Here is a 14,530-nt window from a genome sequence, read left to right on the forward strand (position 1 = left end):
TTTTCTCATCCATTTATTTCTCTATGATCTGGTGGCATTTGTATGTTTTGGTCAACTGTCTCAAATAAGTTCTGGAACAATAAAGTGAATAAATAAACAAGCGGTAAAGAAAACATTATGTATAAATTACCTTGTGTCTTATTGGTAAGCTTGAGAGTTAGGGGCAAGCTGTGGGGAATCCTTTTGCATTCTAAATAAACTTGTCACTACTCAACAGACATGATTTTAAAGTGACTTCTGATAGAGCATTCCTAACATCACACCTGTACCTCATTTGCCCGCAAAGCAGTGCAGACGCGGGTGGGGCTGGGGCAGTGGGGGTGGCCCACAAGTGTTAACCTGTGTGGGGGATACAGGTGGGCTGGCCCAGGTCAAGGTACCAGGTCAAGGCCAACCTTCTTGTTGGTGCCAGCAGGACAGAGTCCTGGCCCAGAGCCACAGGGCCACCAACCAAAGAGCAGACGACAGGGCGGGGCAGGACACCAGCCAGAAGCTGAGTGTGGAACCTTGAGGCTCAAGGCCAGGGCTATGGCTGTAATAGACATTTAGCTGGGTTACCATTCTGCATTTATTCAAAGTCTTTCCGGTATTTGGTGGCCAGAGAGAGGCTGTAAGGGGAGGAAGCATCGAACTACCCAATCAGGTTCTGGGGTAGAGAGTTGATTCCTGCACCCGCCCCCCCAAAAGGGCCTTTGGTGCCATAGAAACCTCAGACCTAGGGGCTCCTGGGTGGCTCAGTGGCTTGAGTGTCCAACTTGATTTTGGCTCAGGTCATGATCCCAGGGTTCTGGGATCGAGCCCTACACTGGGCTCCGTGCTCAGCGGGAAGCCTGCTTGAGCATTCTTTCTCTCCCTCTTCCTCTGCTCCTCCCTCCACTTGCACACACACACTCTCTCTCTCAAATAAGTAAATAAATCTTAAAAAGGGAAAGAAAGAAAGAAAGAAAGAAAGAAAGAAAGAAAGAAAGAAAAGAAAGAAAAGAAAAGAAAAGAAAAGAAAAGAAAAGAAAAGAAAAAAAAAAAAAGAAACGAAAGCTCAGACCCAGGTGGGGAGAGAAAGAAACTGCTTACTACACTGTTTATCCGTCACCACATGGATGGCATCCTCGTAACTCCCATTATTATCCCCATTTTCCAGATGAAACAATAAAAGGCTCAAGGTCACCCACTAATGAAAGGTCCCAAATCCAGGTCTGCCTGGATCCAGAGCAAGGCTCCCCCCCACCCCCACTATGTGCCACACCATGGAAAAATGCCTAGCCATACGGAACACAGGCATAGCCGGAGCGCCGTCTGCATAGGGCCTCCAGTCTACGTGCAGCTGCTTTGGGGCGGTGCCGGAGGCAGGTCAATACGGATGTTTATAAAGAACCACAACCACACGTCTGTGCAGACACACGCATGACACAAATGCAGAGACGTTCACAAGTTTGCATGGTTTCCGGCAGACTGACGGGGCTGACCTTGTGGGGTCAGCTTTATTTCTCTGCAGTCACTGCTCTTCCCTGTGATTCTAGGAATCTTGGGAGAAGTGGTCCCCAGTCTCCTCTGCAGTGCCCTCCTCTCCCGTCTCACCTCCCCCACAGGCCAGGCTTTTGCTCACGGATTTGGAGGACAGCAGACTCTGGAGCACTCCTCCCTCCCCACTGCCTAGGCCTGACTCTCTAGGGTGGGGGGCGTGGGTGGGGAGGAAATCAGGTGCTGCCGATGTCCCTCCGTGTGACTCCCTGGGACACTTCTGAGCAAGCACTTCTGAGGGCCCTGTGGGAGCTTTCCCCTGCCATCCCCAACACGGGATGACCAGATGTGGGGGGCAGCCTTCCAGTCCTGCCACATCCTGCACATTTCGTAACTCTCCTTGCTAAGGTCCTCTGCCCAGGGAGCAGCCCTTCCGGTGGGGAGGCAGCAAGTGGCTGAGTCCATGGGGTGCACCCATCTGGAAAGGGCCATGCTGGAGCCACAGTAGACATAGATGCACAGACCATACTGTGGCCCGCCCACTCTCGCCTGGGCCCTCCTTTAGGCTCTCCTCTACCCACCCCACAGTCACAGGAGGCTGCTTTCCATGGGATGGCGATACCTCTCCTATCTTCTTGCAGGAACTCAGCCTTTGTGGGGGATTCTCCTGGAGGACTCCCACCAGACCCAGGAGTCTCACTTGCCAATTCCCCCGCCCCAGACGTCTCCTTTTAGAGGCGGCAGGTGCGTGGCCAGGGTGCTAGCTGGAGGTGGCAGAGACCTGACGGAGGGCACTGGCCCTTGTGGCACCTCTCCTTAGAATGAGGACACTTAACACTTCTTTGTCCTCTGTTTCAGCTCTAGCCACTCATTTCTGGGCAACAGGGAAGGCCCTCTGCACACCGTGTCACACACACAGCCATAAATGTGGAAAAATCAAGACCTAGCATGTGTATCGTGCCAGTAGTAGCAACAGAGATCAGAACATTTCTCTGGGATACTGGTCCTAACCGATCCTGATGGGCGCACTGTCTAGGCCATGGCACCGCCCTAGGACCCTGAATCCGGGATGCAGTCCAAAGCTGTCCCGTTCTTCCTTCTGTTTCCTGTAGCAACTGTGACCTGACTGGCCCCGGGTTTAGCTGCATGCTAAACACACACACACACACACACACACACACACACACACTCACACCTCTCTCCCCCACCCCCACACGGCACTGGCCCTCCAGCCCTCAGCGTAACTTGGAAGCATTCTGCAGGATGCAGGGCAGGGTCTCTCTCAGGGCTGCTGCTCTGTCGGGTGGGCCCGCACCAAGGGCAGGGGCTAAACAAGGGAAGAGTCCTTGCTTTCCTCATTAGCGGCAGCTGCCCTGTGCTCATGTAAATGTGTTTTCCACCACAGTGCACAGGCGAAAGGAAAACCAGTGGCTGGAGACCTCAGAACCAAAGACACAACAAAAAGCAAGGCCAGGGGTGGCAGGAGAAAAGACTGTAACGCCAGGTCTCACTCGACGTCACTGGCTGTGGCAGCCTCCTTGCCAGACCGGTCCGGCAAACCGCCTGGAACAAAAAGGCCAAAGAACCCTCGGATCACCCTGCTGGAGGGCCCCCAGGACGGGAGCTGGTGCTGCTCCAGCGCACAAGGGCCTACACACACACACACACGCACACGCACACGGGGCTGCCTCCACTTCACCTCTGCAGGCTCCAGGGCACGAGCACCCTGCCAGCCCTTAGTCAGTAGCAGGAGTCTGAGGACAAGCCCCTGCTTAGCCATTGCCATTCAGTGACAAAGCAGCTCACCTCCTCGAGGAGATCGCTGGACACGGAAGGGGCAGAGAGGGAGGCCGGGACCCCAGGGCAGCGCAGGGCAGTGCACTTGGCAGCCCTCGAGGTGCGGGGGACGTGGCAAGGCGCAGGCTGGTGGGACAGCTGGCAGGCATGGCCTGAAGTCAGCTCTGGCCCCTGCTCCCGTGCAGGTCTCCAGCCCCTGGCCTGCGTGTGCCCCTCAGCCGTGACATGCAGGGACGGACTGGAAGTTTGCAAGGGCCTGCACTATGCTAGCTGACAAGGACACCTTTGCCTCTGTGGTCCCTTCTGTAACTCTGCTCCCCTAAGATGGAAGCCAGAACCTCCTTCCTGCATTCATCGGGAAGCAGCAGAGAGCACTCAGCATGGCAAACAGTGTTGAAGAGCCTTATGGGCTCACTGTGCTGAAACTGAAGAAACAGACTGGCGCCCTCATACAGTCTGCCCTCAGAAGCCTCTAGAAGGTGAGGATTGGAAGTGTCTGTGGATGCTGCTGGGCAGTGGGCAGCAAGGTCCAGGCTCCCCTCCCAGCCTTCAGCTGAGATTGCACTGTTTAAATGAACCCACAAATTAATCCATAGTATTGTGCTCATCGGACCCGTGTCAGAGCAGATGTGAAGGACGAAAACCATTTTCCCAAAATGAGCAGCTCCATAATCCAAAATTCACACCAGCTCCCACCCAGGGATGATGAGTGAGGATCCCAGACATACCTGCTTCTACCCCTTTCTTACTATATTCCCAAAGCCCTGGAGGGGCTTGACTGGCGGCTGGCAGGCCTGTGATCAGGCGGGCCACGAAGGCCTCATGGCCTGTCTTTGGCATTCTCTCACGTGAAAGACAGGAGATGGGATCAGAAGAAGAACAGGTGAGGCCACACCCTAGGTGGCAAACACCCATGGCATACAAATGTCATCCCTTCTGAAGTTTATGCACGCACTTTATCTAAGAATTCGAGCTTAGCACTGTCCTTCCCACTTCACTCAAAACAGGAGAATGCCACCATGCGTGCAGGGCCTTCTATGCATTAGGAAGCCGGTCAGTGTAATATTTACACGTAAGCTCCTTTAATCCCCACGTTAAGGGAAAACTGCAAGGTAGGAAGCTTGTCCCCATTTCAGCAACGAGGAGACAGGCTGGCCGTGTTCACACAGCTGGTAAAGCAGCAAAATCAGAACCTGAACCCTCTACACTGGGTTCCCAACCATGCTGGCATCACCTGGCAGTCAAGAGTCATCTGCCTCACAGGCCGAGATGTGGGCAGAGGAAGCCACGATCCCAGGCCCGGGCCTCCTCCCACCTGGTCATGTCCCCCCACAAAACTAACAGCCAGGCAGGACACATGTGAAGCGGAAGGGACTAAGGAGGACCTGGAGACGAACCAGCTTGAAGCTGTAGTCTCCTCCAACCAAGCTGCCAACTCCCACATCCCTGGCCTCTGGCTCCCATCCCATTCAGCTCAGCCCTGGGAAAGTAAACACACATTCGTCACCCCGACAGCACAATAACAAGAGGAAACCAGGGCCTGCGGTGGGAGCAGACAGGGCAGCCCATGCCCCACAGAGCACGGCTGCCAGGCAGAGGCTGCCTCCGCCCAGAGCACAGTCACTTCCCTCCTGTGTTCCAGGCTCCACCTGCTGCCCTTCAAAGTCAAGGCTGTGGCAGGGCCCTGGGATTCCGGGGTGTCTTTCTGGAAAGTTCTAAATGTGACTCCCAGGTTGTGTTCAGGCAACCAAATGAAAGTGGGACAGGTGCCCCTCAACCCCAGCTGCCTGCCCCCCTTCATCTGGACACAGCCCAGCTATCACTTCTGATAAAAAAGAAATAGGGGTGTGCTGGTTGGCAACTTCAACTTTGACTCATCTTAAAGCCATGAAGGCTTATTTGGTCAAGTAAGAGGGAGACTGGGTCTCAGGGTGGATGGATGGGCTTGGGTCTGGACAAGTCCTCCCTCCAGGAAAGCCGGCACCCCGACTCTCCCTGGCCTCCCTCAATCGCGGGTGTTTGGTCCATTCGTCGCTGCTGGAGGCCGACAAAGGCGTCGGTGGAACTGCTCTGTCTGGCCTGCTGTTGGGGAAGCCAGCTCTCGGGCTAAGTGAAGAGGTGGCCAGCCGGCCCCTGGATCTCCCATCCCAGACGAACACAGATGGTCACACCAAGCCTGTCACTTGTCCCTCACTCGACCCGGAGGTGCCACCGAGGCCCCGATGAGCGTGGGGCTGTGAAAGCATCACACTCACTGCCACGAATCCACGGCCGGCAGCCCCAGCTGCCGGAAGCTGTGAGCCGCAGCACGCACCTGTTGACGAGGTTGTTGCGGCGAACCATGCGCAGAAAGCCAGTGGGGTCGGTAACGGAGTTGAGCTTGTTGTTCATCTCCTCGAACTGCTGGTCCATGATGTCTCCAGCTTCGCTCTCTGTCTCACTGCTGGCACAGGCCCTGCAAGGAAAACTGCAGAGTAAGCGGATGGGGAAAGGCAGCGCTCAGCCCCGGGAGTCTGCCCTGAAGTCCAGGCCAATCCCCCAACCCCACCCCCACCCCCACCCCTGGCAAACCCCTGCTACTGAGCGCCTCCCTGAGGCCAGGCTCACCCCGCGCCCTCCTTGCTGGCCCTGTGGCCCTCCTCCCTCCTCCATCTAGTGCTTCTCAAGATGCACTCTGGTTGGCTCTTTCTGGTGGTCGCCCCCACTCACCTGTGAACCCCCTACAGTTGGTGCTGTGCCTGAACCAGGGTTACACCCCGGTATCTCCCATAATGACACACAGTAGGTGCTCAACAGCTGTGTGCTGAACATGCAGCAGGTGGGCTGACTGGGTGCTCTTCCCAGAGCAGAGCTCGGGCGAGTGTGGCAGTGCGCAGTCTTCCCAGAGCACGTTCAGGTCTGGTCCGTTCCAGAAACAGTAACTAAGCTCCTAGCATGGGCCAGGCACCGTGCTGGGCCTCGGGAACACACCGCTTACAGGGCAATCTCCACACAAGGAAGACAGCTGTGCATATGGGTGGCGACAATGTCAGGTGGAGCGGGTGCTGTTTGAAATGTGGGCTGGAGAAGCCTTGCTGATCGGAGCCCATTATCCAAGCTCACCATAGGATGTTACAATCTCAGATTAATAAATTTATATTTCCCTCTGACAGACTGTAGCAAAACATCTACAATGGGTTTGAAAAAAACAGAACTACCCAGGGCTGCCTTGATTCATCAGCATGATTAAAGTGACAAAGGCTTATTAACTGTCAAAGCCAAGCACTTGTGGCCCAATGGGACCTCCCCGGTGGTGAAGTGTCTGGGAGGCACTGCCCACCTGTGACCACCCTCCTCCCAGTTGTCACCACACCTCACGGTGCCGAGGCGGGCACAAGCAGCGCTTCACCCGGGCTCGGCCTTCACGGCAATGCTCAATGACATCCAGGCCACAGACAGCTCTCAGCCCTTGCTGAAGACTCTGTTCACAGTCTCCTGCTGACTGAGCACAGTGTGGAAAAGCGGAGGCGCCAGGGCCCTGGAGGAGAAGGCAGACTACACGCAAACGTCTCGGCGCTGAAGAAGTGGGGTCTGACGGACGGACTTCCTGTCACCCAGAGGCAACAGGCTCTGACCATAAAAAGGTAGGTTTACCGTGAACATGACCTGCCTCAAACAGACAGGCTGGCGAAGCTGGGACATCAGAAGGTCACAACAGGAAGGGGAATAAGCCCCTCGCTAGGCTGTTATGGAGCCAAACAATACGCAGTGTGAGAGCTGCCTGAAAAATGTGAATGCTCTGTGTGAATGTCAAACCTGGTGTGACGGGCCAGCCTGCCTGGGTCCCCCCAGGTGACCAGCCATTTGGCCAAACGTTATTCTGTGTACATCTGGAGGGTGTTCTGGGATGAGAGTTAACAGCTGAATCTGAAGACTGAGGAAAGCAAACTGCCCTCCCCAGTGTGAGTGGGCCCCATCTAATCCACTGAGGGCCTGAACAGAACAAAGAGGCTGAATAAGAGAGAATTCTATCTCTACCTGTCTTCGGCTGGGACATCAGTCTTCTCCGGCTTTCAGACTTGGACTCAGCCTGGAACTTACACCGTTGGCGCTCCTGGGTCCCTAGCTTGCCAGCTGCAGATACTGGGACTTCCCAGCCTTCATAGCCATGTGAGCCAATTTCCCATTATAACCCTGTGTGTGTGTGTGTGTGTGTGTGTGTGTGTGTGTGTGTGCGCGTGTCTGTGTGTGTGTGTGTGTGTGTGCGTGTGTGTGTGTGTGTGTGTGTGTGTGTGCGTGCACGTACACAGGCGCCCCATTGGTTCTATTTCTCTGGAGAACCTAGACTAACACACCCACTCATTAGGCACCAGAGCCCCAACTCAGCCATGTTCTTTATAGAAGGTCATGCAAAGGCCCAGTCACTGGGAAAGTTTCCCAAGACCTGAAGCCCTAAAGGTGTCAAAAGTGGAGCAGTCTTCAAAGAGAGCCCAGAGGTCTGATTTCTGGGCCAGCTATTCACCTTCACCCCAGAACCATGCTAATAGCTGGTAAAGCCATTAGCCTGCTTTTCTTCCCAGCCCACTCGGTCGGAACAGCACTTCAAAGCCAGCACAGGGCCTGGCATGCAGTGAGTATGCCACAAGAAGTTGGCGAACGAATGAGTGACTCGGGCTGGAGAGCACTGTATAATGTGCAAAGTATTTTGACTTATTGTCCGTGAGGCAGCCCTTACTGTCTCCATCGTCTGAGGAGACTGAGGTTTTGAGAAGCCAAGGAATTTGGCCAAAGGGCACCAGGTGGTAAGCCAGTCCTGACTCCAGGTCTTTGGTGCTGACCTCCCCACCGGTCCTCTCCCCACCCCACCCAAGGCTCTAAGCTTGTCACACTTCCAAGTCTCTCCCGGCTGGAGTTTGACCAGGTGGGGAAGGGGTGAATACAGGAAGCAAGAGAAACCAGGAACCATCTGAGCACCTCAACAAATCCCCATGGCTTCCATCCTACCGGAGAGCAGGGAATGATGTTTAACCCCTCTCTCCGCCCCACGGGCGGCAGCTGAACAGGCGAGCAGCTGAAGGTTTGAAATGCTCCCTGGGGGGCTGAGGGCCCTTCACAGAGACCCTGGTAAATATCACTCAACAAGCTTCTCTGTCCAGGGACACATTCATCATCTGAATGCGACTGCCTGCTTGGAGCTGAGAAATCTGCTTGTCATTCAGCGCTTTGCGAAGGGGAGAAGAATTGGCTGGAACCGGTATCAGCCTCCATTATCTTGCAGTCCCACTCTTGCTGTCAGCCGCAGACAGAGCCCTCAGAATCTCAGGCTTAATGGGGTTGTTTCCTATTTTCTGACCCTTCAGAGTATTAACACTGAAGGGAAAAACAAACAGGCGATGTCACACACAAAGGAATCTTCCATTTACAAAACAAGCCTCATCGCTACAGCAGGGATCCCAAGAGTGCCTTTGTATCACAATCACCCACCCCACCCCCATGTCTTTGGGAGACTTTCTAGATGGCACATCACCTAGTCTGATTCCACTCACTCTGACTCAACAGTGATTATGGAGCGGGACCTATGTGCAAGGATCGCAGAGGCTAAACAGGAGGGTCACATTACACCTGCCTTCAAGGCACTTACAAGCTAGTATGACTAGTGGCTACTGGCTAAGATGGATTAAGGAGTGCACGGAGGGCACCGGCCTATAACCAAGACAGGGAGGGCATAAAGGCTTTCCCCGAAGTTGCTGCACCTGAGAGGCATCTTGAAGAATACACCTTTGATCAGTAGAGACTTGGGGAGGGGGGGTGCTTCCTGGCAGAGGGAATGGGATGAGCACAGGCGTGGAGAGAAGATAGTGTGGGGGCTCTCTGGGCCAAGGGAATAGCCCGGTTGAGCTGGAGTAGAGGGTATGAGTGGGAGAGGAGGAGGAGCAGTGGTGGAGGGCTTGGAACTTGGAAGGCAGTTGAGAACTGTCAGCCCAGGGGCGCCTGGGTGGCACAGCGGTTAAGCTTCTGCCTTCGGCTCAGGGCGTGATCCCGGCGTTCTGGGATCGAGCCCCATATCAGGTTCCTCCGCTAGGAGCCTGCTTCTTCCTCGCCCACTCCCCCTGCTTGTGTTCCCTCTCTCGCTGGCTGTCTCTATCTCTGTCGAATAAATAAATAAAATCTTAAAAAAAAAAAAAAAAAAAAAAGAACTGTCAGCCCAGGCCTCTGAACATGGGTGACAGGCTCAGGGTTGCTTTTTAGCAGATAGTCAACTGGTTCAGAGAGGAGAATTTGAGATGGTTAGGTGGCTATTACCAGGACCTGCTCAGAAGCAGCCCTGAGGGCCCAGAGTCAAGATCACTGAAGCCTGATCAGCCCCTCACAGCTACCAGAAGCCCCATTCTTGGTAGTTACTGCTGTGCTAATACATGAATGTGCCTGGGTCTAACATGCCAGGTGAGGCAAGTCTTCCACAAACCCCTGGGCTCTGAAATCTTGATAGTGGCTCCCTCCTCTGCTCCAAGCCTCCATCCCGTCTCCCCTACAAACAGACTACCTGGGTATAACCCCACTTTCCTGACTCCTCCCCACTTTTAAGAAACATTTTTTTTTATTTATTTGAGAGAGAGAGAGAGCATGAGACGGGGGAGGAGCAGAGGGAGAGGGAGAAGAAGGCTCCCTGCTGATCAGGGAGCCCGACGTAGGGACGTAGGGCTTGATCCCAGGACCACAGGATCATGAGCTGAAGGCAGACATTTAACTGACTGAGGCACCCAGGCGCCCCTCCTCCCCACTTCTTGTTCTGCATTGTCACCAACATGGTTCTGGCTTATCCTGCGGTTGGGCCAGCTATCCCATTAGTCTAGACATATGAACTAGGCTGGCAAGGCAGAGAGTGGAAAAGTGGGAACTGACAGGAGAAATATTACCAGAAAGAGAATTTATTTGCCTGGGAAACTCACTGAAGGGGCAAGTAGCAGTTAAAATATGGCAAATGGGCAACTGGTGGCAAAGCGAGAAATTGAAAGTAGAAGGTGGAAGAGGAATGGGTTCAGTTTGGCCATGTTGAACATGCAGACAAGAAGTTTAGCTGGCAATGCCAAGTATGCAGATGTTGAATCAGTTATGTAGACACTTCCTTCCAGAAAGCCTAGAGACTATAGACATCCAGGTCTGGGGCTCAGGGGAGAGGTCAAGACCAACTGTTTGATGTCTCATTCATTTGTTCACTCAACAAATGTTACTAAGTTTGTTTGTTTGTTTGTTTTTTAAATAAATATCCTGCTATACCAGGTTCTGGTTCCAGGTAAAATGGAGTAAGCACATTCCACCCCGTCCTTCCTGCTGGACATTACTCTAAACCCTGGATGGGGATGGACTGCATGGAGCAGCTATGTGAGGACTCTGAAAAGTAAATAATGTCAGGCAAACTGGCAAAGAAGACCAGAATTTCAAGTGCCACCAAATCAGTAATGAGCTTCACATTTCTCCCCCGCCACCCCATGCAGCCCCAAATGCAGAAATGGGTTATCAGTGCAAACAGACAAAGCTCCTGGAGGAGCCCTATATTTCTTACTCCGAGAGAAGAGAGAAAAGCCCCCATTTCTTCTTATTCTCTCATCTCTGTTCTCACGTTCTAGGCCACAAACAATCCTGAGTTGGTAGTAGCAGTGACAGCAACAGCAAGGGTCAGAACAAGTCTAAACTCTGAGGGTAAGGAAACTCTGAGCCTAACCAGAGGCGATGTAGCCCCATGAGGGTAGGGTAATCCCCTTTGCTTTTTCTCTTCCTTTCTCCCCCTGTCCCTTGGTCCATGACGTGAGAGTCACTGCAGGAAAGGTACAGCAAGGGGGTGGGGTGATGGTGTAAATAAATCCCCAGCTTTTTGGTGAGAGAACCAAAAAGAAGAGCCCTGGGGAACTGAAAAACATTGGTGAGAACACAGAGAGGGAGGAGTTCAGAAAAGGGAGCACATAAAATTGTTTATGAATTCCTGGATTCACCCCTAAGCTGCATATGTGTAGATGTGACCCTACAGACTATGAGAACCTAAGTACAAGACGGACCACTGCCCAGTTCCTGAACACCACTGAGTAGTGCATCTGGGGGATGGACTTGAGCAGCGTGGCAAGAACTCTGAAAATGGAACTTACACTGAAAGCTGGTCAGAGCTTATGACCTGAACCCTAACCAGGTCAACTGCCCACCTCAACAAAAACGTCAACATCCTCCACAGAAGTCAAACAAGACCCAGACTTTAACCTAATAACATTATTCAAAATGTCCAGGATATAATCCCAAATTACTCAGTATCCAAAAAACTAGGAAAATCTCAAGTTGCATGGGAAAAGGCAATCACCAGATGCCTTTTGGAATTATGCTAAGATGACACAGATGTTGGAATTGCCTGACAAAGACCTTAAAGCAGCTATTCTAAAATGCTACAAGTAAGGGCAGAGACTCCTGAAAAGATGGCAAGAAAGAAGATCACAGCAAAGAACATAAGATATTAAGAAGGAGCAAATGAAAAATTTGGAACTAAAAACAAAGAACTGAAATAAAAACTCACAGTATGGGCTCAATAGCAGAATGGAGATGACAGAAGAAAATCAATGTACAAAAGATAGAAAAGCAATAGAGATTATCCAATCTAACAGGAAAAAAAAGTTTTTGTTTTTGTTTTTTGTAAATGAACAAACCTGAGGGACCTGTGGTTCTATACTGTAAGACCGAACTTTCACGTATTCAGAGCCCAAGAATGAGAGGAGAAAGAGTGTACAGCAGGAAAAAACTGAGGGAATAACGAATGACAATTTCCCAAATTTGGTGTCAGACATAAATCTACAGATCAAGAAACTGAGTGAACCACAAACAGAATAAACCCAAGGAAATCCATAACCAGATGCATGAAATTCAAATGGTGGAAAACTAAAAACAAATTAAAAAATCTTGAAAACAACCAGAGATAAAAGATGCATTATGTATAGGGAAAATAATGATTCAAACAACCGAGAATTTCTCATCAGAGACCACAGATACCAGAAGGAAATGGAAATACAAAGTGTTGGGAAAAACGAATGATCAACCTGGATTTCTATGTTCAATGAAAATATCCTTCATAAATGATGGTGAAATAAAAACATTCTCAGATGAAGGAAAACTGGCAGCCTGAGATTACAGACACACTCCCAAACAGAGACTACAGACATACTCTCTTGTTCATGCCTATTCAATCTAGCCCCTCCCTGAGGATGGATGGACCTATGGCTTGCCTCTAACCAACAGAATATGACACAGTAATGGATGTCATTCTGTGATTATGTGTATAAGACTGTAACTTCTGGATTACTGTTACTTCTATTGCCTTCTTGGCTGGTACACCTTGATGAAGTAAGCAGGCATGTTGGGGAGGCCTACATGGCAAGTAATGCAGGACAGTCTCTCAACAGCCAGGAAGAAACTGAGACTCTCAGTCCAACAGGCTAAAAAGAAATAAATCCCACCAATAATCATGTGAGATTGGGAGTGGTTTCTTCTCCAGTCAAGCATTTAGACAAGACCTCAACCATAACGAACACTTTGCCGCCTGAAGAAAAACTCTGAAGCAGAGGACCAAACGAAGCCATGCCAGGATTCCTGACCCATAGAAATGGTGGGATAATAAATTTTTATCGTTTTAAGCCACTAAATTTTGGGGAATTTGTTATTCAGTAATAGATAACTAATACAAAAACTAAGAGCATTCACTAACAGCTGACCTACACTAAAATAACTGCTAAAGGAACTTCTTCAGACAGAAGGGAAATGATACCAGCGGGAAACTAGGAACATCAGGGAAAAAGGGAAAGCAACAAAGATTAAATGTCTGAGTAAATATAATAGATGAGTCTTCTCCTAACCCTATTTGATGGAATTTTAATGTATGTAGGTACAGTATACAAGATAAATTCAAGATAGGGGTGGAGGGAAAGATTACCCCATGGTGGTAAGATTTCTATATTTCACTTCAAATAATAAAATAGCAATAGTAAGTAGATTGCAGACTGTGAAAAGTATGTATATTATAATCTCTGGAGCAACCACTAAAGAGCTTTAAGAAGAGATATAGTCAAAGACCTAAGAGATACATTAAAATGGAGATCAAAAAAAAGTTCAAATAACCCAAAAGAAGGAAGGGGAAACAGAGCAATTTAAATCAGAGAAACAAATAAAACAAATGTTAACATACCATACATAAACTGACATGTATCGATAATTATATTAAATGTAAATGGTCTACATATAGAGATTGACAGAATGGAATTTGAAAAAAACAAGACCCGGGGAGCCTGGGTGGCTCAGTCGTTAAGCGTCTGCCTTCGGCTCAGGGCGTGGTCCCAGAGTCCTGGGATCAAGCCCCACATCAGGCTCCTCCGCTGGGAGCCTGCTTCTTCCTCTCCCACTCCCCCTGCTTGTGCTCCCTCTCTCACTGGCTGTTTCTCTGTCAAGTACATAAATAAAATCTTTAAAAAAAAACAACATGACCCAATTAAATGCTTCTACAAGAAACTCACTTTGAATACGATATAGATAAGTTAAAAGTAAAAGGATACAAAAAGATATGCCATTCAAACACTATTCAAAACAAAGCTGGAGTGGTTATACTAGGATCAAATCAGATTCCAGAGCAAAGAAAATTACCAGGGATAAAAAGGAACATTACACAATGCTAAAAGATCCAATTCACCAAGAACATAAAATGATTCTAAGTGTGAATTCACCTACCAACAGAGCTTCAAAATACATGATGCAAAAACTGGCAGAACTGAAAGAAATGGATAGATTGGCAGAAACTTCCACACACCTTTCTCAATAGCTGACAGAACTGGTAAACAAAATACCAACAAAGATATAGAAGAATTGAACAACATCATCAACAAACTGAGTGTAACTGATATTTAGAGAACATTATACCCAACAAACGCAGAATACATATTCTTGTCAAAGGTATATAGAACATTCCCCAAGATAGGATATACCCTGGGTCATAAAACAAACCTTAACAAATTTAAAATAACTGAAAGCATGCAAAATATGTCTTCTGCCCACCATGGAATTAGATTTGAAAGTGAGAAAATAAAGATACCAGGAAAATCTCCAACAGCTTGGAAACTAAACAAGGCTTCTAAATAATTGTCAAAGAAGAAGCCTTTAGGGAAATTAGAAAAATACTCTGAACTGAACAAAACTGAAAATACAACATAAAATTTGTGGGATGTAGATAAAGTCTTAGAGATAACTTATAGTATTAAATGTTTATATTAGAAAA

General features: G+C 49.9%; 1 protein-coding gene across 3 annotated transcripts in view; it reads right to left on the reverse strand.

Annotated features, from left to right (window-relative positions):
- TTC28 (tetratricopeptide repeat domain 28) overlaps window positions 1-14,530 on the reverse strand; it is a 590,823-nt gene that overhangs the window by 38,744 nt on the left and 537,549 nt on the right. For all 3 annotated transcript variants that reach the window (XM_044379027.3, XM_057306077.1, XM_057306078.1), the window contains one exon: window positions 5,570-5,710. In XM_044379027.3, coding sequence (XP_044234962.1) covers window positions 5,570-5,710 — 141 coding nt within the window. The remainder of the gene's footprint in view (window positions 1-5,569; window positions 5,711-14,530) is intronic.

This window comes from Ursus arctos, unplaced genomic scaffold (assembly GCF_023065955.2).
Source record: "Ursus arctos isolate Adak ecotype North America unplaced genomic scaffold, UrsArc2.0 scaffold_34, whole genome shotgun sequence".
NCBI classification, from domain to species: Eukaryota; Metazoa; Chordata; class Mammalia; order Carnivora; family Ursidae; genus Ursus; species Ursus arctos.